Source organism: Bufo gargarizans, chromosome 1 (genome assembly GCF_014858855.1).
Source record: "Bufo gargarizans isolate SCDJY-AF-19 chromosome 1, ASM1485885v1, whole genome shotgun sequence".
NCBI lineage: Eukaryota > Metazoa > Chordata > Amphibia > Anura > Bufonidae > Bufo > Bufo gargarizans.
The window spans coordinates 540,207,953-540,231,458 of record NC_058080.1 but is presented as its reverse complement, the minus strand read 5'-3'; the positions used below and the strand labels follow the sequence as shown (position 1 = coordinate 540,231,458).

At 43.9% G+C, this 23,506-nt stretch overlaps 1 protein-coding gene across 1 annotated transcript in view; it reads left to right on the top strand.

Moving 5' to 3' along the window:
* Positions 1 to 23,298, top strand: part of LOC122934300 (macrophage migration inhibitory factor-like) — a 28,322-nt gene extending 5,024 nt beyond the window's left edge. The window contains exons 2-3 of the mRNA XM_044289673.1: positions 11,290 to 11,462; positions 23,113 to 23,298. Coding sequence (XP_044145608.1) covers positions 11,290 to 11,462; positions 23,113 to 23,212 — 273 coding nt within the window. The 3' untranslated portion in view covers positions 23,213 to 23,298. The remainder of the gene's footprint in view (positions 1 to 11,289; positions 11,463 to 23,112) is intronic.
* Positions 23,299 to 23,506: the final 208 nt, after the last annotated feature.

Genomic DNA, 23,506 nt, shown 5'->3' with positions numbered 1-23,506 from the left:
CCAGATAGAAGATTAAACACCTCCTGACGTCAAAACAGTGGAATTTCCTTTCCAACTGGTTGGCTGAATATGGACAGAAGGAGGGAAGGACTACGTCCTGATTCATATGAAAATTGGAAACTACTTTAGGACGGAAGGAGGGAATCGGTCTAATGATCACTTTATCATCCAGAATAGAAGTGTATGGCTGGAAGGCAGAAAAAGCCTGGATCTCTGAGACCCTTCTTGCCGAGGTGATGGCTATTAGAAAGGCCAGTTTACAGGAAAGGGTCTCCAAGGATAAATCCTGTAATGGCTCAAAAGGATGCTGGGATAGGGCCGTAAGGACTGAATTAAGGTACCACGGAGGAGTAAGGGGCCGCAACGAGGGATGAGCTCTGGAAGCAGCATTCAAAAATCTCTTCACCCAGGGGTGATCGGCTAACCTGCAGTCAAAAAAATAACTCAGTGTTGCCACCTGGACTTTCAAGGTGGAAGCCTTAAGCCTCTTTTGTAAGCCTGCTTGTAGAAAATCTAGAATCCTAGTTATTTCAGGCTCCTTAAGGGGGTCAGGAGTGAAACCCAGGAAGGTGGGGGGAAAAAAACAGACTTTCAGGTATTTATTGGCCGTGGATTCTTTCCTGCTCTTAAGTAGGGTGGACACCACTTTGTCTGACAGGCCCCTGTCTAGCCAGATGTTCCTCTCAACCTCCATGCTGTGAACTTTAGAGTATCCTGGTCGGGATGGAAGAGGGGACCCTGAAAGAGAAGATCCTTCCTTGGTGGCAGAGGGAAGGGAGGGAAGCTAACCTCAGGAGCGCTGAAAACCAAGCCCTCTTGGGCCAATATGGAGCTACTAGGACTATGGATACCCTTTCCCGTGCTACCTTGTATAACACCTGCGGGATGAGACAAAAGGGAGGGAAGGCATAGCCATCCTCCTGGCTCCAATCCTGAGCCAGAGCATCCACCGCTGTCGGGTAGTCTAGATGGTTGAGAGATAAAAAAAAATCTTTCTGTTTTCCTGTTGGAACGGGACATGAAAAGGTCTATCGAGGGGACCTCAAATACCTGGACTATCTGAGAAAAGGACTCGTGGTTCAGACACCACTCCCCCTGTCTTAAGTCTACCCGGCTGAGAAAGTCTGCTATGGAATTGTCTTTCCATTTCAGGTGGACTGCTGAAAGAAAGAGGCTTCTGTCTTCCGCTACCCTGAAAAAATCTTGACAGAGGAGGAGGAGAGACGGGACTCTTGTGTGAAATTGGAAGACTGTCTTCTGGTCGTTAGATCCCATCTCCCCTGCCAACATCTGTTGTCTGAATGTACGCCCCATCCCCAGGGACTGGCGTCTGTCGTTATAATGGTCTGTGTCTGATAAACCCACTGGTTCCCTATCGACAGATAATCTGGGGACATCCACCATATCAGAGATGCTCTTGCTCTTGAGGACAGATGGAAATTCTGATCTAGTGATTCCTGAGACCCGTCCCATTTGTACAAAATGTCTGTCTGCAGCTCTCGAGAATAGAATTGTGCATAGGGAACTGCTGGAATGGCCGACATAATTCAACCTAGAACTGCCATAGCCTCCCTGAAAGAACATTGGTAGGATAGGAAGAGATCCTTCATCACCTCTATTGTCTTGGCCACTTTGTCTGGAGGAAGGAAGCTTCTCTGAAGTCTGGAGTTTAACGGTATTCCCAAAAATACACAGCTCTAAGAGGAGGTTAGACATGACTTTTTCCAGTTTATTTTCCACCTCAGACTCTGTAGAGTGTTCCATACAAATAAAATGTCTTTCCTGAGTTGTTCTTCTGAATGGAATCAGAAAGTCGTCCAAATATGGTACTAGAGAGATGTTGTTCATTCTTAGAAATGCAGCGACCTCTGCCACGATCTTGGTAAAGACCCTTGGGGCTTGAGAAACTCCAAAGGGGAGAGCCTTGTATTGGAGATGCCACCATTCTCCTTTTTCCCAAACTGCTGTACGTAGAAATCTCCGGGAGTTCGCCTGTATAGGGACGTGGTAATAAGCGTCCTCCAAGTCCAAGGTCGCCATCCAACACCCCTGGGAAAGGAGATTCACCATGGATTTTAATGTCTTCATCCTGAATCTCTTGTATCTCAGAGATTTGTTCAGAGACTTGAGATTCATGATTAACCTGAAGGAGCCATTGGGTTTCCTTACAAGAAACAAGGGGGAATAAAATCCCTTGCCTCTTTCTGCACTGGGTACCACTTCCATTACTCCTTTCTCCAGGAGGGTAAGTACTTCCTTTCCCAGGGCTCCTCTTCTTTCTCTGTCTTGGGGACAGACGGTCTGAACAAAAAAATCTGCAGGTAAGGACTAGAATTCTAGCCGGAACCTACTTTTTATCACATTCAGAATCCAACAATTTTTTGAGATTGTGGTCCAGGTCAGCAGAAAATAATCAAGTCTTCCTCCTACTTGGCTTCTGGTGTCATTGGAACTTATCCTTTCCTTTATTATCACTGGATTTGAAGATAAAACCTCCCGACTTTCTGGGAAATCTCTCTCTCTCTCTCCCCTGGACCTCTGTTTACTTTTATGATTCTTAAACCCTGATTGGCACACTCGAAAAAAAAAAAAGGTCTTTTTGTGGAGTAGGTAACCTCTTTTTATTGAGGCCTTCTCTAGAATATCATCTAGCAAAGACCCAAACAGCCTAAGACCTTCGCAAGGGAGAGAGCAAAGGCGGGCTTTAGACCCTTGATCCCCCCTCCAGGGTCTTAACTAAATTGTACGCCTGGCAGCATTGGAAAGGGTGGCTGCCCTAGCAGAAAATCGGACAACATCTGTGGAGGCGTCAGCCAGAAAGTCCGCTGCTTTGTGGAAAGTCAGGAGGGAAGCTAGTAAATCCTCCCTAGGCGTTTTATCCCTAATATGGGATTCCAATTGGCCCAACTAGAGTTTTAGGGATCTAGAAACTCATGAGGCTGCAATAGCGGGTCTGAGGCTTGTGGACGGGCTTTCCAAGATCTCCTGAGGTACACATCTGCTTTTTTGTCTAGCGGGTCATTCAGGCCCCCCAGATCCTCAAAGGGGAGATCCGCTCTTTTTGCTATTTTAGCCAGAGGAGCATCTACTTAAAGGGGTTGTCCGGGTTCAGAGCTGAACCCGGACATACCCTTATTTTCACCCCGGCAGCCCCCCTGAGCCTGGCATCGGAGCATCTCATGCTCCGATGCGCTCCCGTGCCCTGCGCTAGATCGCGCAGGGCACAGGCTCTTGTGTTTACAATAACACACTGCCGGGCGGTAACTTCCGCCCAGCAGTGTGTTCGGTGACGTCACCGGCTCTGAGGGGCGGGCTTTAGCTCTGCCCTAGCCGTTTTACTGGCTAGGGCAGAGCCAAATCCCGCCCATCAGTGCCGGTGATGTCACCGGGGTTCCTGTCAGCCCCATAGAGAGCCCCGGTACGTCACCGGAACTCAGAAAAATGCCTTTGCCCTGCGCGATTTAGCGCAGGGCAAAGGAGAGCATCGGAGCATGAACTGCTCCGATGCTCATGTCAGGGGGGCTGCCGGGGTGAAAATGGAGGGATGTCCAGGTTCAGCTCTGAACCTGGACAACCCCTTTAAGGGGCTTTATCCCAGATGTGGGTAATTGAATCTTCAAATGGATATTTACGTTTAACCGAATTAGGTAAGAGAAATTTCCTATCGGGGTTCTTCCATTCTTTTTTTTTTATCAGAGCCTCGATATTCTTGTGAACAGGGAATTCTCTATGACATCTGGGTCCTAAACCTTAAAAGGCTTGATCAGCCATGGATTTGGGTTCTTTTAAGTCATCTAGCTGCATCATGGATTTAACAGCTTTCAACAAGGGTTCCACGTCTTCCAGGGGGAAAAGGACTTTCCTGCCACATCTTGATCAGAGGAAGAGATGTCAGAGGAGAGCTCCCCTGATTCTATAACTGATTCTACGTCGGACAGATCTGACTACGGATTGTTTAACGGGGGATTTGCGATGCGAATGCCTTAACTCCTTTAATGAAGATCTGACCTCAGATTTGACCAAAGCCTTAATAGATTTGGACAGGCTCTGCGATTCCTCCATTACCAATTTTCCAATGCATGTCTGGCAAAGAGGTTTGGTCATAGGAGGAAGGTAACGGGACCCTGCATCCCCCACACTCCTTGTGCTTGGACTTTCCTGACGCCTTTTTAGGAACCTTGGGAATCTGCAGTAAACAATAACACAAACCGCCAATAAATTAGGGGAAATACGGATGGATCTTACCCCCAGCGGTTGTCCCCCACTCCTCAGGACCAGTACCGGACTAGAAGGCCTTGAGGGTTGACTGGGGTTGGCGCGACCCGAATCCACAGGTTCTGACATCTTCTGTTCGGATCCTTTGCTTGTAGGCTGGCTGTCCCCTCCTGCTGCCGCATTTGTAACGCGCCTCAGCCTCCTCCTGTCTGATTTTTTTAAACCGCGCCTAATCCCGATACTTCTGGGTTTGTGACGTCACCGGAAGTGACGTGCTGGAAGTTGCGTGGTCCGCGCATGCACAGTGGCCACCGGCAGCTCCGGCCGCCATCTTGGAGAAGGGCCATGCTGCCTCTGAATAGTGTCTCGGCAACTACTGCACGCCGGACCACCGCCCAGGACCAGGGACCGGTGGAACATGGCCACAACGGTCCCCCCAGAGGCCAGGAGGGCGCAGGAGGAAAGCAGTCTTTGGCAGTTGCTCCCCCAGGAGACTTACACTGCCCGGGATGCGTCCATTGTGGTGGACAGACCTGGATCTCCCCAGCCCCTGAGATGTGAATTTGGTAAGGATCCTCATGATCTCCCATCCGGAGGACGGGAAACCTGAACTGAGGTGTGGTGGGAGTGTGAACATTTTTATATCCTCAGGTTTCCTGTCTCGGATGGGAGGTCCTCCTCGCATGGGTGCTGTCATGGGGGAGGGGAAAAGAGTTTGCTGCTCACTGAGCAAGCATTCTATGGGGTAGATGTGGGGGAGGGTGGTAGCTAGGAGGCTCAGGAAAGTGAGGTAGCTAGCTGGGTAACAGTTAGAAAGCAGGGTAGAGGGAAGAGTGCCAGGGAGGCTAGCCCTAATCAAACACACCCCAAAAAGTTTGCATGGTTGGCAGATGAGGGGAATGTCAGTTCAAGGAGAGCACTGCTGCAGCCGGACACTTCCTCTGCCAGTCAGGGGAATGTCAGCTCCAGTAAGCAGGTGTAGGAAGTAGGGGTTTGGGTTCCTGGAGAACTGGGCCGACTTCTCTGTTGGCTACAGGCTCTATCGTAGGGATGGGCTGCACCTCAACGGGGAAGGGGCAGCTGAAGGCTAAAAGGTTGGAGGAGTGTTTAAACTAGGGAGTGGGGGGAGGGTAATTACGTTACAGGATGGGAAGTTAGTGAAGATAGAGACCGGGGGCAAGGTAATTGGACTGGGGGAGAAATGGAAGGAGGGACTAGAACAGCTCAGAAGGAAAAGTGTAGGGTACAAAATATACATAAACCTCTTAAATGCATGTATACTAATGCCATAAGCCTGAATAATAAACTGGGGAACTGGAATTAGTGATGTGTGAGGAAGACTATGACATAGTGGGAATAACTGAGACATGGCTGGATGATAGCTATGACTGGGCGGTTAATGTACAGGGTTACATTCTGTAACGAATCTCCTGGCACCCCGACCGGGTACCTCCGTTGATGGATGCTCCTAGTGCGTCCCGAGGACTCCAAGCACTCCACTCGACACCGATACCACCACAGACCCCACGAACCGCTGCAGCTTGGTTGGGGTCTCACCGTCCTCCACCCACGCTGGACCCAAGACCGTGCTTCCGCTTCCAGTGGGTGAACCTCTCCTAAATCCAGAGAGCAGGAACAGCTCTTACAAGAGCTAGTAGTTATAGCCAGGGGAGTATAGCAAATCTTCAGCGTATAGCAATCCCCAGTGTCGATCAGTTACCAAAACACCAGCCTCAACATGATGAAGGGTAAAACAGAAACTCACTTTATTGAAGATCAACTTAGTATATATACAGTTCAAGAAGTCTAAAAACATAACGCAATCAACCATGAACAACATGCAAACAGACATCTTCACCCCCTCCATAATGAATGAATAGGGATAGAGGAGACACATGTGATGGGATTATCTCCTGAGTGTATCATAGGGTGATCTACTCATCTAGGAGTCGGCTGCTATTATAATCAACTATCTTAATCTCATCACTAACACAATCAGTGGGAGTCTCAGTGCAGAGATAACCCTTTTTGTGTTGCTGAATCCACACCATGCCTTTTTAATGGGCAATAGGAAATATGTGGCATATAAATTACACACATAAATCAGGGTTCATAGTTCCTTGTAACCCCAAAAGGTCTTGGGGATCTCCATAGTTCTCGGTCCATAGTCTGTAGGAAGGAGGCTGGCCCTCAGGCTTCTCCAGCAGCCCCAGTGATGGTTCAGTCCGTCACACAGACTGTTTAGAGAGGATCACCAAAACCGAAGAGGGGAAGGGGTCTGCCTTTATGTAAAGTCCTGACTAAAGCCCACACTCCGGTAACATATAAGTGAGGGACATGAACATGTGGAGTCACTGTGGGTAGAGGCAAAAACAATAATAAATTACTAATAGAAGTTTTATTATAAACCACCTAATATACCAGAGTCCACAGAAAATCTGCTACTAAACGAGATAGACGAGGCAGCAAATCATAATGAGTTGGTTATTATGGGGGATTTTAACTACCCAGATATAGACTGAGAAACTGAAACTTGGGTGTTCAGGATCCGACTAGAGGGACGGCCATACTAGACTTAGTATTAACCAATAGACCTGACAGAACAGATGTGCAGTTTGGGGGACACCTGGGAAAAAGTGACCATAAAGTAATAAACTTCCAATTATCATTCAAAGGAGTGCTTCTTCAGGGAGGAACAAAAATATAAATCACTGAAGAAAGTGCACCAAACTGATATGCCACTGACTATACTAGCTGGTCATACAAGCAGATATTAAAAGCTGAGACTTTAGCCAATATATTCCAGTCAGGAAGATATCAGAGCCCATCATGCACCACGTCACGGTCCTCAGCATGGCAAGGGGTCCTACCACTGCGCTAACTATGGTGTGAACACGGTCTGAAGGTGATGAAATCCAGCTCACAGCCAAGCTTCCACACAACCGCATAGCAGGACAACTAATGCAATGTGAACAAAGCAAGACTGTAAGCCACACCCATATCAGACCATGTAATGGAGGTTTCCAGGTGCAAAAGAATGTTCAATTGCCAGATGAAGGCACATTCAATACTTATAAAACAAAATCACAGACATATAGTGGCCAACATGGGGGAACTGCCCAAGCTCCAAACACTGTAGCGTGTTTCTCTTTGGGCGAGCAGTCCCACCGCATGTGAACCACAAAAATACCGTGGCAAGTATGGGGGAGCTGCTCAAACCCCAAACACTATAGCGTGTTTCTCATTAGGGGAGCAGTCCCACTGCATGTGGACCGCAGCAAACGACCATCCCGAGCAATTATGCGTACAAAGGAGGACGCCATCGCGGTCCACATGCACCACAAAAGCATCCTACACAGACCAGAAAATTGTGCGGATGACAATACAATTATATAAATCACTGAAGAAAGTGCACCAAACGGATATGCCACTGACTATACTAGCTGGTCATACAAGCAGATATTAAAAGCTGAGACTTTAGCCAATATATTCCAGTCAGGAATTGCATTAGTTGTCCGCATAGCAGGACAACTAATGCAATGTGAACAAAGCAAGAGCGTAAGCCACACCCATATCAGACCATGTAATGGAACCTAGTGGCCCAATGACATAGTGGTGAGGTGGAATCAGCATGGAGACCACACAGTGGCCCAGCGACATAGTGGCGAGGTGGCAGCAGCAGCATGAGGAGGCCACAGAGTGGCAAGGTGACAAAGTGGAGGTGGCAGCAGCATGAGGAGGCCACAGAGTGGCCCAGTGACAGTGTTAAGGTAGCAGCAGCATGAGGAAGCCACAGAGTGGCAAGGTGACAGTGTGAAGGTAGCATGAGGAGACCAGAGTCAACCGGTGACAGAGTGGGGAGGTGGATGGCAATAACAGTACCCGCTGACGATGGTCGGTGTAAGAAGGAGACCTTGGCGTCAGATGTGCGACATCAGGCAGGTGGCAGCATCAGAATAGTAGCTGAGGCAGGTAGCCAGAAGAAACCGGTCTCTTGGTTTGGGTGAGGCAGCATGGATGATCTAATCTAGGGCTGGCCAACCTGCAGCTCTCCAGCTGTTGTAAAACGACAATACCCACCATGCCCTGCTGTAGGCTGTCTGGGCATGCTGAGAGTTGTAGTTTTGCAACAGCTGAAGAGACGCAGGTTGGCCATGCCTGATCTAATCTGATGCATCAGGCAGAGGTGGGTGGAAATCCTGGCTTATCCACAACCGATTCATCTTGACAAAAGGTCAGTCTCTCCACATTTTAGGTGGACAGGAGAGTTCTATTTGGGGTAACTATGGCCCCCGCCACACTAAACACCTGCTCTGATGCCACACTACTTGCCGTGAAGGACAGCTTTTCCAGGGCAAACTCGGCCAGTTGCAGCCACAAATCCAGTTTGGCTGCCCAGTAGTCCAGCGGATCTCTTCGATGATGGGTGGCAGGGTGCACTCCAAGTATGCCACCATCTGCTGGTTCAGGTTCTGCTCTGTCTAGCTGCTGGTGAGTAGTTTCTTCACTATGCGGGTGAAGAAAGCTGCTCATCAGCGACTGCAGACAGGCTGCTGCTGATGGAGCTGGTAGTGCTCCTGCCATCCCACCCCTCCTCAGCAACCATGGCAGTGGAACATGAGCGCAGAGGGCCCCCCCCCCCCCCGGTCAGACCTACAAGAGGATGGACGATGGCGCAGATAGGCAGTGGCCAACTGACTACATAGGATGTCTATAGTAGTTCAGTTTGTCCTCCCTCTCAGTGGGTGTAAAAAAAAAAGCCCCCATTTTGGACCCATAGCGAGGGACTAACATGGTGGGAGAGCCAGTAGTCATCCCTCTGGCAAATGGTGACAATTCGGCTGTCACTACGCAAGCGAGCATGCATTGGGCCATTTGCGCAAGTGACTCAGAGGGAATCCCTGCCTCCATCTCCACTGCATACTGCCACAGTGTGCCTGGGTCATCTGCCTCCTCTTCCTCATCTCCCTCTTGCTCCTCTGGCTGCTCCTGCTCCTCCTCTCCTGTCACCTGTATAGAAAAACCACCCATTTTGCTACAGATTGCTTGTGCTTCAATGTCCTCCTCCCCCAGTTCAGCCCCTACAGGGCTCATGTGGCCGTGAGATATAGGCGCCACGTCTCCTGTCCCGTGACCAGCCAGATTTACCAGCATCTTCTCCAGGATATGAATCAGTGGAATGACGTTGTTCATCCCGTAGTCCTGGCGACTGGCAACGCAGTTCTGCCACTGTAGCTCAAGGAGGGTGTGCTTGGCGGTGTACAAGTGGCTGAAGTGTATGCAAAGTTCATGGCCATTTTTAGGATGTCTTGCAGATGGGTGGAAGACTTCCAGAACCGCTTTACAACCTGATTGAACACGTGCGCCATGCAGGGCACATGGCTCATCCCTCCTTGATGCAGCTCCGACACCATGTTCTTCCCATTGTCTGTCACCATGGTTCCAATTTTGAGTTGCCGCTGAGAAAGCCAGGATTTGATTTCTTGATGAAGAACATGGAGCAGTTCCTCCTTAATACACCCCAAAAAAAAAATATATATATAACAATCACAATTCACTGCAGAACGTATCTATCCTATTAATACGCCCCGTAAATGGCTGTAGTACAATGGAACTTCACCGCTGAACTGCAAATAATATTTTTTTGCCACTAATACACGACAAAAAGGGCTTTAATTTTCTCACTTTACCACACAACGGCTAAAAAAACTTTTTTGTCCCCTACTACTACATGCCAAAAAAGGCTTTAGAACATATAACTGTGGCCATGAACGGCAAATAAAGGTTTGTTTGCCACTAATACACGCCAAAAAGGGCTGTAATTCTCTTACTTCAACACACAATGGCTAATAAGCCCCTTTTTTCCCGTCACTAATAAACAACAAAAAAAGCTTTAGAACATACACTCACCTAAAGAATTATTAGGAACACCATACTAATACGGTGCTGATAGCATTCTTTAGAAATGTTGGCCCACATTGATAGGATAGTATCTAGCAGTTGATGGAGATTTGAGGGATGCACATCCAGGGCACGAAGCTCCCGTTCCACCACATCCCAAAGATGCTCTATTGGGTTGAGATCTGGTGACTGTGGGGGCCATTTTAGTACAGTGAACTCATTGTCATGTTCAAGAAACCAATTTGAAATGATTCGAGCTTTGTGACATGGTGCATTATCCTGCTGGAAGTAGCCATCAGAGGATGGGTACATGATGGTCATGAAGGGATGGACATGGTCAGAAACCATACTCAGGTAGCCCGTGGCATTTAAACGATGGCCAATTGGCACCAAGGGGCCTAAAGTGTGCCCAGAAAACATCCCCCACACTATTACACCACCACCAGCAGCCTGCACAGTGGTAACAAGGCATGATGGATACATGTTCTCATTCTGTTTACACCAAATTCGGACTCTACCATTTGAATGTCTCCTCCCCTACTGAACCATGTTCTGCTTCAATACTGTGGAATAATTCCTCCCTATCCTTTCGCTACACTTTCAATGATCTTTCCCTGAACTTCTATTGAGCAAAATATACGTTTTCAAGTCTTTCCTAGCACTGTCCATAATGCCTGCTGACGTCTCTCCCTGCACTAAGTACACTGGAAAATGGCTGAATCCAAGATGGCTGATGGTATTTATAGGGCTGTGACATCACAGGGTTGGCTGCTGATTGGTTGCATACATGGCATTGTGGGTGGTCCCTCATTCCCAGAGTTCCTTGCTCCATGTCCTAACGTGCAGCAACCACTTTAGGAAAAAATGCGATCTGTTTCGGTGCAGATTCGGTGTGAATCGAATAATTTCTGAAATTCGGATCGAATTCCACTTCGTCAGCTTCGATTCGCTCATATCAATTGTTGATTTATTCTTTTATATGGCCATAAAATTGATACATTTGTATGTTCCCTAACAATTACACTAACTATAATTGGTCGCATACAGTACCAATCATTGCTCTATGTAAATATAGCTAAACAATCAATATTCTTAGTTGATGCTCATTTCCAGGAGAAAACGTACCAGTGTAACTGGGCTCTTACTGTATATCTTTTGTGTCTTCTATTATAGTACATTGCAGTGATTATTCACCCTGATCAAAAAGTGATTTTTGGTGGAACAAAAGACCCCTGTGGCCTGTGCAGTCTGCAAAGAATTGGAATGGCTGATGGTCTGCGAAATGAACACTACTCACGGATAATTTGCGAGTTTCTACAAAAACATCTACAAATACCTCCTGACAGGCAAGTCTTGTGCACATTTTTATAATTACTGCATAAGGGGGAACAGTGACCCCAGAAAGCTGCTGAGCCACTGAGCCAGAACGTGAACTTGACTTCAATGCAGGAGTCAACACTGCAGGTGTTTGATAGGATCTAACAATAAAAGTCTGAAGGTCGTAAGGCTACTTTCACACTGGCGTTTTGGCTTTCCGTTTGTGAGATCCGTTCAGGGCTCTCACAAGCGGTCCAAAACAGATCAGTTTGCATTCTAATGCATTCTGAATGGAAAAGGATCCGCTCAGAATGCATCAGTTTTCCTCCGTTCCGTCTCCATTTCGCTTTCGAGGCAGACAACAAAACGCTGCTTGCAGCGTTTTGGTGTCCGTCTGACGAAACGGAGGCAATGAATGGGGAGCTCTTTGGAGCCATGTGAGGTATAGTGATACACGAGATGGCGATAGTGTTTCAAATCAAGATCAATTCATCCTACCTGGATGATGTTCCTCAATGGAGTGCCATTTAACTGTCTGTGTTCAGCAAAGTTTTTACCCTATTGGCCCCTCCTCTCAAAGATTTCCAGTGTGCAGCACGCATGTCTCTGAGATCAGCACTCAGGAATGAGGCCTTCTCAGCACAATGGGAGGTTGGGTATGTTATAGAACTATCCCTAGATCACTACATTACAAGGAATATCATTGCACAGAATATAGAAGGTAGTATTAAAGGGGACAGAACCAATCAGGACTTAATTAACCCCTTCAAGACCAAGCAAGTTTTCCACATAAGGACCAAGCCACATTTTGCAAATCTGACATGTGTCACTCTGTGTGGTAATATCTCTGGAACGCTTTTACTTAGCGATTCTAAGATTGTTTTCTCGTGACACATTGTACTTCATGTTAGTGGTAAATTTTAATCAATATATTTTACCTATATTTATAAAAAAAAATCTAAAATTTACAGAAAATGTTGAAAAATTCAAAATTTTTGAAATTTGAATGTCTCTGCTTTTAAAACAGATTGTGATACCTCATAAAATAGTTGTTACTGTACATTTCGGAGATGTCTACTTCATGTTGGCATCATTTTTGAAAATGTCATTTTATTTTTCAGGAAGTTAAAAGGCTTAGAATTTTAAAAGCAATTCTTAAAGTTTAAGAAAATTTCCAAAACCCACTCTTTAAGGACCAGTTCAGTTATGAAGTCACTTTGTGAGACTTACATAGTAGAAACCACCCATAAATGACCCCATTTTAGAAACTACACCCTTTCTAATTATTAAAAACTTTTACAAACTTTGCTAACCCTTTAGGTGTTCCACAAGAATGAAAGCAAAATTGAAGTTTTTTTGCAGATTTTCCATTTTAATCCCTGTAATACAGCAAGGGTTAACAGCCAAAGAAAACCCCGATTCTGCAGTTTACAGAATCACCCCATATGTGGTCGTAAACTGCTGTATGGGCAAACGGCAGGGTGCAGAGGGAAAGGAGCGCCATATGGATTTTGGAGGGCAGTTATCACTGGAATAATTTTAAGTTGCCATGTCACATTTGAAGACCCCCTGATGCACCCCTAGAGTAGAAACTCCCATTTTGTAAACTATAGGATGAGCTGACAGTTTTATTGGTACTATTTTGGGGTACATATGATTTTTTTATTGCTAGATATTACGTTTTTTGTGAGGCATGGTAACCAAAAAATGGCTGTTGTGGCACAGTTTTTGTTTTTTACGGAGTTCTCCTGACAGGATAGATCATGTGTTTTTATAGAGCAGGTTTATATGGACACGACAATACCAAATGTGTATTTTTGTTGTTTCAGTTTTACATAAAGCATTTTTGAAAACAAAAATAATGTTTTTGTGCCTTCATTTTCTGAAAGCTAAATTTCTTTTTTTTTTCTTTCTGCCGATCATCTTGTGCAGGGGCTTTTTTTTACATTTTTATTGGTACCATTTTTGGGTACATATAATTCTTTGATCATTCAATATGACACTTTTTTGGGTCAAGGTGACCAAAAAAATAGCTTTTTTGGCACAGTTTTTATTTATTTTATTTAGCAGCATTCACCTGCGGGGGTATATCATGTGATATTTTTATCGAGCAGGTCATTATGGACGTAGCAATACTGAATTTGTTTGTTTTTTATTTTTATTTCAGTTTTATACAATAAAAGCATTTGTGGGGAAAAAAATAATCAATTTTTTTTGTCACCATTTTCTGAAAGCTATATTTTTATTTTTCTGCCGATCGTCTTGAGTAGGTGCTCTTTTTTTGCGGAAAAGGTTTACGTTTTTATAGGTACAATGTTTTGGATACATAGAATTTTTTTAATCAATTAATATTACACTTTATGTGGCAAAGTGACCAAAAAAAAAAAATTGTTGTTTTGGCAGAGAGATTTTATTTTTTTATGGAATTTGCCTTAGGGTAAGATAATGTGATATTTTTATAGAGCAGGTTGTTACGGACACGGCAATACCTAATATGTCAACTTTTTTAATGTATTTCAGTTTTACACAAAAGCATTTTCTGAAAGCCATATATTTTTTATTTTTTGGACGATTGTCTCATATAGGGGGTGATTTTTTGCAGGAAGAGATGATGGTTTGATTGGTACTATTTTGGGTTGCATATGAATTTTTGATCACTTGGTATTATACTTTTTGTGATGAAAGGTGACAAAAAAATTGAATTTTTTGCACTTTTTTTAAGGCTTTTCACCTTAGGGGGTAAGTCATGTAATATTTTTATAGTGCAGGTCATTATGGATGTGGAGATATCTAATATGTCTACTTTTTTAAAATTTAAAAGGCATTTTTGGCACAGTTTTTATTTTTATTTTTTTACGGTGTTCATCTGAGGGTTAGATCATGGCAATACCTAGTATGTCTACTTTAAAATTTATTTTAGTTTTACACTATAAAAGCATTTTTGAAGAAAAAAATAAATCATGTTTTAGTGTCTCCATTTTCTGAAAGACATTATTTTTTTCTTTTGGGGTCTTATGTAGGGACTCAATTTTTGCAGGAAGAAATTACAGTTTGATTGGTTGAGGTACATACTGTATGTCTTTTTGATCGGTTTGTGTTACACTTTTTGTGATGTAAGGTGACAAAAAAATGGCACTTTTTACTCCGTATTTTTTTTTTTTTTTACAGCGTTCACCTGAGGTGGTATATTATGTGACATTTTTATAGATTATGTCATTACAGACACAGTGATACCTAATATGTCTGTTTTGTTTTTTGTTTTTTTTAAACACTATTTTATGGTGAGGGGGCTTTTATTTTTTTATATTTTCTTACTTGAAACGTTAATTTTTTTATTATAAAAAAACACTTTTTCCCTTTTTATCTTTGTGCCACTGTTGGACTTCAGCTTTTCAGGGTTTGATCCTTATTTCAATTTAGTACAATACATTCTGTATTGTACTGAATTGAACTGTCAGGTTCTTACACAGTAAGACGCTGACAGTTGCCTAGGAGACCCAGCCTGCAGGCTGGATCTCCTGGGCTTCCGTAGCTGGCAGGCTCTGATGCCTGTGTAAGGCATCGGAGGTGCCATGGAAACCATCGCCCCCCTGTCAGCGCAGCACGGGGGGGGGGGGGCGATAGAGTCAGAGGGAGCCTTCTCCCTCTGCAAACTCAGCTCGTGCTGTGGTCAGTGCTGACTGCGGCATGTGAAAGGGTTAACCACTGTATGCGGTGATGCCGGCGGATGCAGCAGGGGCCCAGCTATCAGTAACAGCCGGGCAGGTGCAGCTCCTGCACCCGCCCAATCACATCACATACATGCATGTGAGGAGGCGGCAAGAAGCCACATTCCCTCATGTACGTGACAATGCGTGAATGGGTTAAGTATGGAAAATACCCTTACAACACAACATGAATCATGGGATAACCCCTTTGATAAATAGAACAGTTTACCGCCATTATAAGTGCAGCACCACCAATATGACTCCCATGGCTACCTGTGTTGTCACCACTTACAGTATACATTCATGCACATGATATACATGACATTTCAGCCACAGTAGTGCAATTTTATTTCACCTCAGTGACAGAAAATCCACAGCGTATCTGCCACGTGTGAGCATCCTCCCAATGTGGGTCATTCGCAAAGTCTTTTTACGCCGGTCTATGTTTCCCCCCTGCACTGCCATAGAATTCGGGTAAATTAGGAGCACCTTTGGCAGTCCTTGTATAAGGAGCAGTTTTTCACAAACATTTACACCTGTTTTCAGCTGTACATGTTAGTACATTTTCCCAGGCCAATTTAACCACTTCAACCCCGCTAGCTGAAACCCCCTTAATGACCAGGCCACTTTTTACACTTCTGCACTACACTACTTTCACCGTTTATCGCTCGGTCATGCAACTTACCACCCAAATGAATTTTACCTCCTTTTCTTCTCACTAATAGAGCTTTCATTTGGTGGTATTTCATTGCTGCTGACATTTTAACTTTTTTTTATATTAAATCGAAATTTACCGAAATTTTTGCAACAAAACTAAATTTTTCACTTTTGGTTGTAAAATTTTTGAATTAAAACTACATTTCTATATAAATTTTTCTCAAAATTTATCGTTCTACATGTCTTTGATAAAAAAAAATGCAATAAGTGTATATTTATTGGTTTGGGTAAAAGTTATAGCATTTACAAACTATGGTACAAAAATGTGAATTTCCGCATTTTGAAGCAGCTCTGACTTTCTGAGCACCTGTCATGTTTCCTGAGGTTCTACAATGCCCAGACAGTAGAAACACCCCACAAATGACCCCATTTCGGAAAGTAGACACCCTAAGGAATTTGCTGATGGGCATAGTGAGTTCATGGAAGTTTTTATTCTTTGTCACAAGTTAGCGGAAAATTATTATTATAATTTTTTTTTTTTTTTCTTACAAAGTCTCATATTCTACTCACTTGTAACAAAAAATAAAATTTTACATGAACTAACCATAGCCCTCATGGAATACCTTGGGGTGTCTTCTTTCCAAAATGGGGTCACATGTGGGGTATTTATACTGCCCTGGCATTTTAGGGGCCCTAAACCGTGAGAAGTAGTTTGGAATCCAAATTCGTAAAAATGCCCTGTGAAATCCTGAAAGTACTCATTGGAAATTGGGCCCCTTTGCGCATCTTGGCTGCAAAAAAGTGTCACACATGTGGTATCGCCGTACTCAGAAGAAGTAGGGCAATGTGTTTTAGGGCGTATTTTTACATATACCCATGCTGGGTGAGAGAACTATCTCTCTAAAAGTCAACTTTTCCCATTTTTTTATACAAAGTTGTCATTATAGAGAGATATTTCTCTCACCCAGCATGATTATATGTAATAAGACACCCCAAAACACATTGCCCAACTTCTCCTGAGTACGGCGATACCACATGTGTGACACTTTTTTGCAGCCAAGATGCACAAAGGGGCCCAATTTTCTTTTAGGAGGGCATTTTTAGACATTTGGATTCCAGACTTCTTCTCACGCTTTAGGGCCCCTAAAATGCCAGGGCAGTATAAATACCCCACATGTGACCCCATTTTGCAAAGAAGACACCCCAAGGTATTCCGTGAGGGGCATGGCAAGTTCATAGTATTTTATTTTTTTTTGGCACAAGTTAGCGGAAATTTTTTATTTTTTTGTTTTTTCTCACAGTCTCCCTTTCCGCTAACTTGTGACAAACAATTCTATCTTTCATGGACTCACTATGCCACTCAGCGAATACCTTGGGGTGTCTTCTTTCCGAAATGGGGTCATTTGTGGGGTATTTATACTGCCCTGGCATTTTAGGGGCCCTAAATTTTTACGCATTTGGATTCCGTGAGGTGTATGGTGAGTTCATGTGAGATTTTATTTTTTGTCACAAGTTAGTGGAATATGAGACTTTGTAAGAAAAAAAAAAAGAAAAAAATATTTCCGCTAACTTGTGCCAAAAAATAAATAAATCTTCTATAAACTCGCCATGCCCCTCAAAAGTGATCTTTTTATAGCGCCGCAGCGATTTTACGGTGTTTTTGCAGTGATCGGAGAAAAAAAATTCTGTCACTGCGGTGAGGCGGACTGAACGCAAGTGTGCGCACAAGATCAAGCCTGATCGGGCGAACACTGCGTTTTTTGTAGAGCCTATAGAACATGTCCTATTCTTGTCCGCAAATGCGGACAAGAAAAGGCATTTTCTATATAGTTCTGGCAATGTGCGGATCCGCAAAATGCGGAAAGCACATTGCCGGTGTCCGTGTTTTGCAGATCCGCGGTGTCCGTGTTTTGCAGATCCGCAAAACACATACAGATGTCTGAATGGAGCCTTACAGGGGGGTGATCAATGACAGGCGGGTGATCAGGGAGTCTATATGGAGTGATCACCCCCATGACATTGATCACCCCCCTGTAAGGCTCCATTCAGACGTCCGTACGTGTTTTGCGGATCCGCAAAACACATACGGACTTCTGAATGGAGCCTTACAGGGGGGTGATCAATGACAGGGGGCGATCAGGGAGTCTATATGGGGTGATCACTCCCCTGTAAGGCTCCATTCAGACGTCCGTATGTTTTTTGCGAATCCGCGGATCCGCAAAACACATACGGACGTCTGAATGGAGCCTTACAGGGGGGTGATCAATGACAGACGGGGTGATCTATATAGGGTGATCACCCCCCTGTCATTGATCACCCCCCTGTAAGGCTCCATTCAGACGTCCGTATGTGTTTTGCAGATCCACGGATCCGCAAAACACATACAAACGTCTGAATGGAGCCTTACAGGGGGGTGATCAATGACAGGGGGGTGATCAGGGAGTCTATTATGGGGTGATCAGGGGTTAATAAGGGGTTAATAAGGTGTAGTGTAGTGGTGCTTGGCGCTACTTTACAGAGCTGCCTGTGTCCTTTGGTGGTCGATCCAAGCAAAAGGGACCACCAGAGGACCAGGTAGCAGGTATATTAGACACTGTTATGAAAACAGCATCTAATATACCTTTTAGGGGTTAAAAAAAAAATCGCATCTACAGCCTGCCAGCAAACGATCGCCACTGGTAGGCTGTAGATCAGCTAGTTTACCTGCCGATCCTGTGAACGCGCGCGCCTGTGTGCGCGCGTTCACAGGAAATCTCGCGTCTCGCGAGAGGACGCTTTGGCGCGTCCAGGAGGAATTACAGGGCCACCGCCAGGATGCGATCCTGCGTGCGGCGGTCCTGTACTGGTTAATATTGATTAAATGTGATGTCAGGTTGCATATTTAAACTTTAAAGAGCTATAATTTGGGAAAAAAAGAAATACTTTACATTTTTTGCACGAAATAAAACTAAAAAAGGAAACAAAAACCTAAAAAAAAAAATTATAAAAAAGACCAACATGTCACATAAAAAGGCTAGGTATGATAAATTCCACCCTAAATCACAAAATTCTAGTCATTAAAGGGGTTATCCGGTAACAGATATTGATGACCAATCCTAAGTATAGGTGATCAATATGAGATCAGCAGGGGTCCGACACTTAGGACCCTTGCCAATTAGCTGTTAGAAGAGGTCAGGCACTCATTGAGTGCCATAGCCTCTTCCTAGGCCATGTGACGTTACCGTACATTGGTCACATGGCAAAGTTGCAACTCAGCCCCATAGATGTGAATGTCGTTTTTTTATAAAAGTCGTTTTTCAGCAAAACTACTGGACAGGTTACAGTATAGAACAGCAAAGCCAATTCAAGGTAATCTGTGGAGCATGGCTGGTTTAAAATCTGAATTTGTGTCATGAGAGGTGACAGAATCCCTTTAAAGCACTGTGCTTGAAAAGCTGCCGGGAGATGGCTGCACTCCCAGAGTACAGCGGCTCCCTGAAACAGCTGATCGACGGGGGTGCCATAACTCAGCTAAGCCACGCCCCCTGTAGAAGGGAAAAAAGTACAGGAAGAATGTAGGGTTAACTGTGGGTGGGGGGAATGGCTTCTCTCCCCCTCAGTCAGAGACTGACATGTCCGCGGGCTCCAGGCCCTGCACCAGACGGAGGACAGGGAGCCAAAAAACTGGACGTCTGGTTACCCTACTGTCGCCTGACCAGTGTCGCCGTGTGGTCCTACCCTTATGGAGAAACAAATAACCACAAAGCTAGTTAAAATACATCACCTACACCTGTTTCAGTGCTGCTTCTGAACCATGCAGTCCTATGCAGGAGCGTGGTTTGCGTTGGTTTATCAAACTTGTTTGTTTTGTAAAACTCTTAAAATGATCATTAATGGCTACAGTCAGAGGGAGTCATTTATTAAGGCCGCCCTTTATTAACAATATTTTTCATTTATTTTATGTCTGGCATCGCTACCGGAAGAGGCGCCTTATTTTTGACGGGTCATGCACCTCTTCATAAATTAGGTGCATCTATGGGAGTCCTTGCACCTGCCAGAAAATCTACACCAGCCACGTAGTCTTTCAGAAACATTTACGCATTTTTCCTGGCGTAAAATCAGTAAATATGCCGAGGCCCCAGTCCTGGCCCTTGCCACTCCTACGTTTAAAAAGTTGCAAAAAAAAAGGAGCCTTCCAACAATTTTACACCAAAAAGATACATAAAACTTCATAAATGACCCCCAGTCAAGCTGTATTTCCGCTCCTGTAGGATTGAGCGAATTTATGACGAGGTGTGTGCTTTGTCATAAAGTAGGCACACCACCAGCAGTCCTTACTCCAGGAGTAAAAAATTATTCCAACCCCTGTTTTAAGGCGTAACTGTTCGTAAATGTGCCGTGCCTGATGTTCCAACCCCTGCCTCACCCAGGTTATGAACACGGTGTAAAAAACATTTTAAAAAAACTGTGCGACAAAATATTCTCCCACATACATTAAAAAAAAGTTGCAAAACAGGTCTTGCGAATAACTTTATGCCAAAACCAAGCATAAAATGATAGTAAATGACCGGCAAAGTCTTTTGTGACTGTCAGAAACCTATTTGAGAAAGTATATTAGATATTCATGTTACTGCAGCATGTAATAAGTATCACTAGAGAAGTGGTCAGCATGTTTTACACTAAAGATCCAGTACGGACAGGATAGGGACAGTGTAAAAACTCTATAAAACTCTATTTATTGTACAGTCATGGCCAAAAGTTTTGAGAATGACACAAATATTAGTTTTCACAAAGTTTGCTGCTAAACTGCTTTTAGATCTTTGTTTCAGTTGTTTCTGTGATGTAGCGAAATACAATTACACGCACTTCATACGTTTCAAAGGCTTTTATCGACAATTACATGACATTTATGCAAAGAGTCAGTATTTGCAGTGTTGGCCCTTCTTTTTCAGGACCTCTGCAATTCGACTGGGCATGCTCCCAATCAACTTCTGGGCCAATTCCTGACTGATAGCAACCCATTCTTTCTTAATCACTTCTTAGAGTTTGTCAGAATTAGTGGGTTTTTGTTTGTCCACCCGCCTCTTGAGGATTGACCACAAGTTCTCAATGGGATTAAGATCTGGGGAGTTTCCAGGCCATGGACCCAAAATGTCAATGTTTTGGTCCCCGGGCCACTTAGTTATCACTTTTGCCTTATGGCACGGTGCTCCATCGTGCTGGAAAATGCATTGTTCACCAAAGTGTTGTTGGATTGTTGGAAGAAGTTGCTGTTGGAGGGTGTTTTGGTACCATTCTTTATTCATAGCTGTGTTTTGGGGCAAAATTGTGAGTGAGCCCACTCCCTTGGATGAGAAGCAACCCCACACATGAATGGTCTCAGGATGCTTTACTGTTGGCATGACACAGGACTGATGGTAGCGCTCACCTTTTCTTCTCCGGACATGCCTTTTTCCAGATGCCCCAAACAATCGGAAAGAGGTTTCATCGGAGAATATGACTTTGCCCCAGTCCTCAGCAGTCCATTCACCATATTTTCTGCAGAAGATCAATCTGTCCCTGATGTTTTTTTTTGGAGAGAAGTGGCTTCTTTGCTGCCCTTCTTGACACCAGGCCATCTTCCAAAAGTCTTCGCCTCACTGTGCATGCAGATGCGCTCACACCTGCCTGCTGCCATTCCTGAGCAAGCTCTGCACTGGTGGCACTCCGATCCCGCAGCTGAATCCTCTTTAGGAGACGATCCTGGCGCTTGCTGGACTTTCTTGGATGCCCTGAAGCCTTCTTAACAAGAATTGAACCTCTTTCCTTGAAGTTCTTGATGATCCTATAAATTGTTGATTGAGGTGCAATCTTAGTAGCCACAATATCCTTGCCTGTGAAGCCATTTTTATGCAACACAATGATGGCTGCACACTTTTCTTTGCAGGTCACCATGGTTAACAATGGAAGAACAATGATTTCAAGCATCACCCTCCTTTTAACAGGTCAAGTCTGCCATTTTAACCCAATCAGCCTGACATAATGATCTCCAGCCTTGTGCTTGTCAACATTCTCACCTGAGTTAACAAGACGATTACTGAAATGATCTCAGCAGGTCATTTAATGACAGCAATGAAATGCAGTTTTTTTGGGGATTAAGTTCATTTTCATGGAAAAGAAAGACTATGCAATTCATCTGATCACTCTTCATAACATTCTGGAGTATATGCAAATTGCTATTATAAAAACTTAAGCAGCAACTTTTCCAATTTCCAATATTTATGTAATTCTCAAAACTTTGGCCATGACTGTACTTGGATGCTGTGATCTGGATGCTGGTAAATGGATGGCCTAATTAGGCTCACAGGGTTTTATGAGGCAAGAAAATCTGCAGAATTGTTGCGGATTTTCTGGTGTGAAGTATGGTGCAAATTGGTGAAGATTTCCTGCATGAATCTCTCCATTCAATTCAATGGCAAACTGATTCTGCAGCAGAAAACGTTGCGGAAAAATCCACAACAAAATCCGCACATTGGAGGGACAGTCCCTACTTTTGACCTAAGTTGATCTGAGGTATAGAATTGCAGTATTATATTTACAATATTGATGCAGAAAGTGTTTGTTTCCTATCTGTATATTAGAGCCTATCTTGTATGTTATTTCATTATTTCATGCAATTTGAAGTTGGAAATACTTTTTAGCTATTGTGTAAAAGAGTATAATGTAAAAGTGTATAAATCTGCAGGCAAAAATGGATCTTTCACATAGTGAACCCAAAGTGTCCCTTTTTGACTGTCCAAAAAGTTGGGAGGTATGTGTACCCATGAAACTAGCTGACTTGCGCTAGCTAACTGAAGACATCTGTGTTGATCCTGTGTTCTTATGTGCCATATTGCTGAGAAAAATGATGTTTTAATATATGCAAATGAGTCTCTAGTGGCAGAGAGAGCAGAGCCTCTAGTGGCAACCATTGCTCGTAGAGTCTCATTCGCATATATTAAAACGTAATTTCTCTCAGCAGTGAAGGACACATATGAACATGAGACTAACACAGATGCCTTCAGCTGTCGAGTGCACGTGGTACAGGTCAGCCAGTGTCATAGGTGCAGATGCGGCGATGCCCTTTAAGGGTACACAGATTTTAGTAGCAGTTTTTGAGCCAAAGCCAGAAATGTCTATGGGGAATATAAGAACTTCTTTGCTAAAAAAAAAAAAAAAAAAGCTTGGTTTTTACTTGTTAAAGAAATGGCAAACAAAATGCATGTGTGTAGGAAACCTTACCCTATCTAATGTTGTAGGGATATTGTCACATCAACTTGTATAGTTGTTTTCATGTGGTTTCCATTGTCTTTTTCAGGGTTTACATCAACTTCATTGACATTATTGGAGCTAATGTTGGCTGGAACAGTAGTACCCTTGCTGGATTTGAAAATAAAAGTGGGAATACAAAGGTGTAATCGTAGCTATTTGTAGCTATAATGTACCTGAATGCTTCATCTGATTATATTGTACTTTATTCAATAAATAATCAAGATAAACAACAGTCATTCATTCAATCATTTTATGCATGGATCACAATTACAAGGTTTATATATAATTGAATTTTCGCAAATATACACTTCATTTAAAATTAGTTCAGTGGCACACCATTACCATAGCCAAGAAATTCCCAGTGTAATAATTAAACATTTTTGGCCTAAATGGCCATCAGACACTGGAATGCTGTACTATGCGTTAAGTAAGGCTCTGAA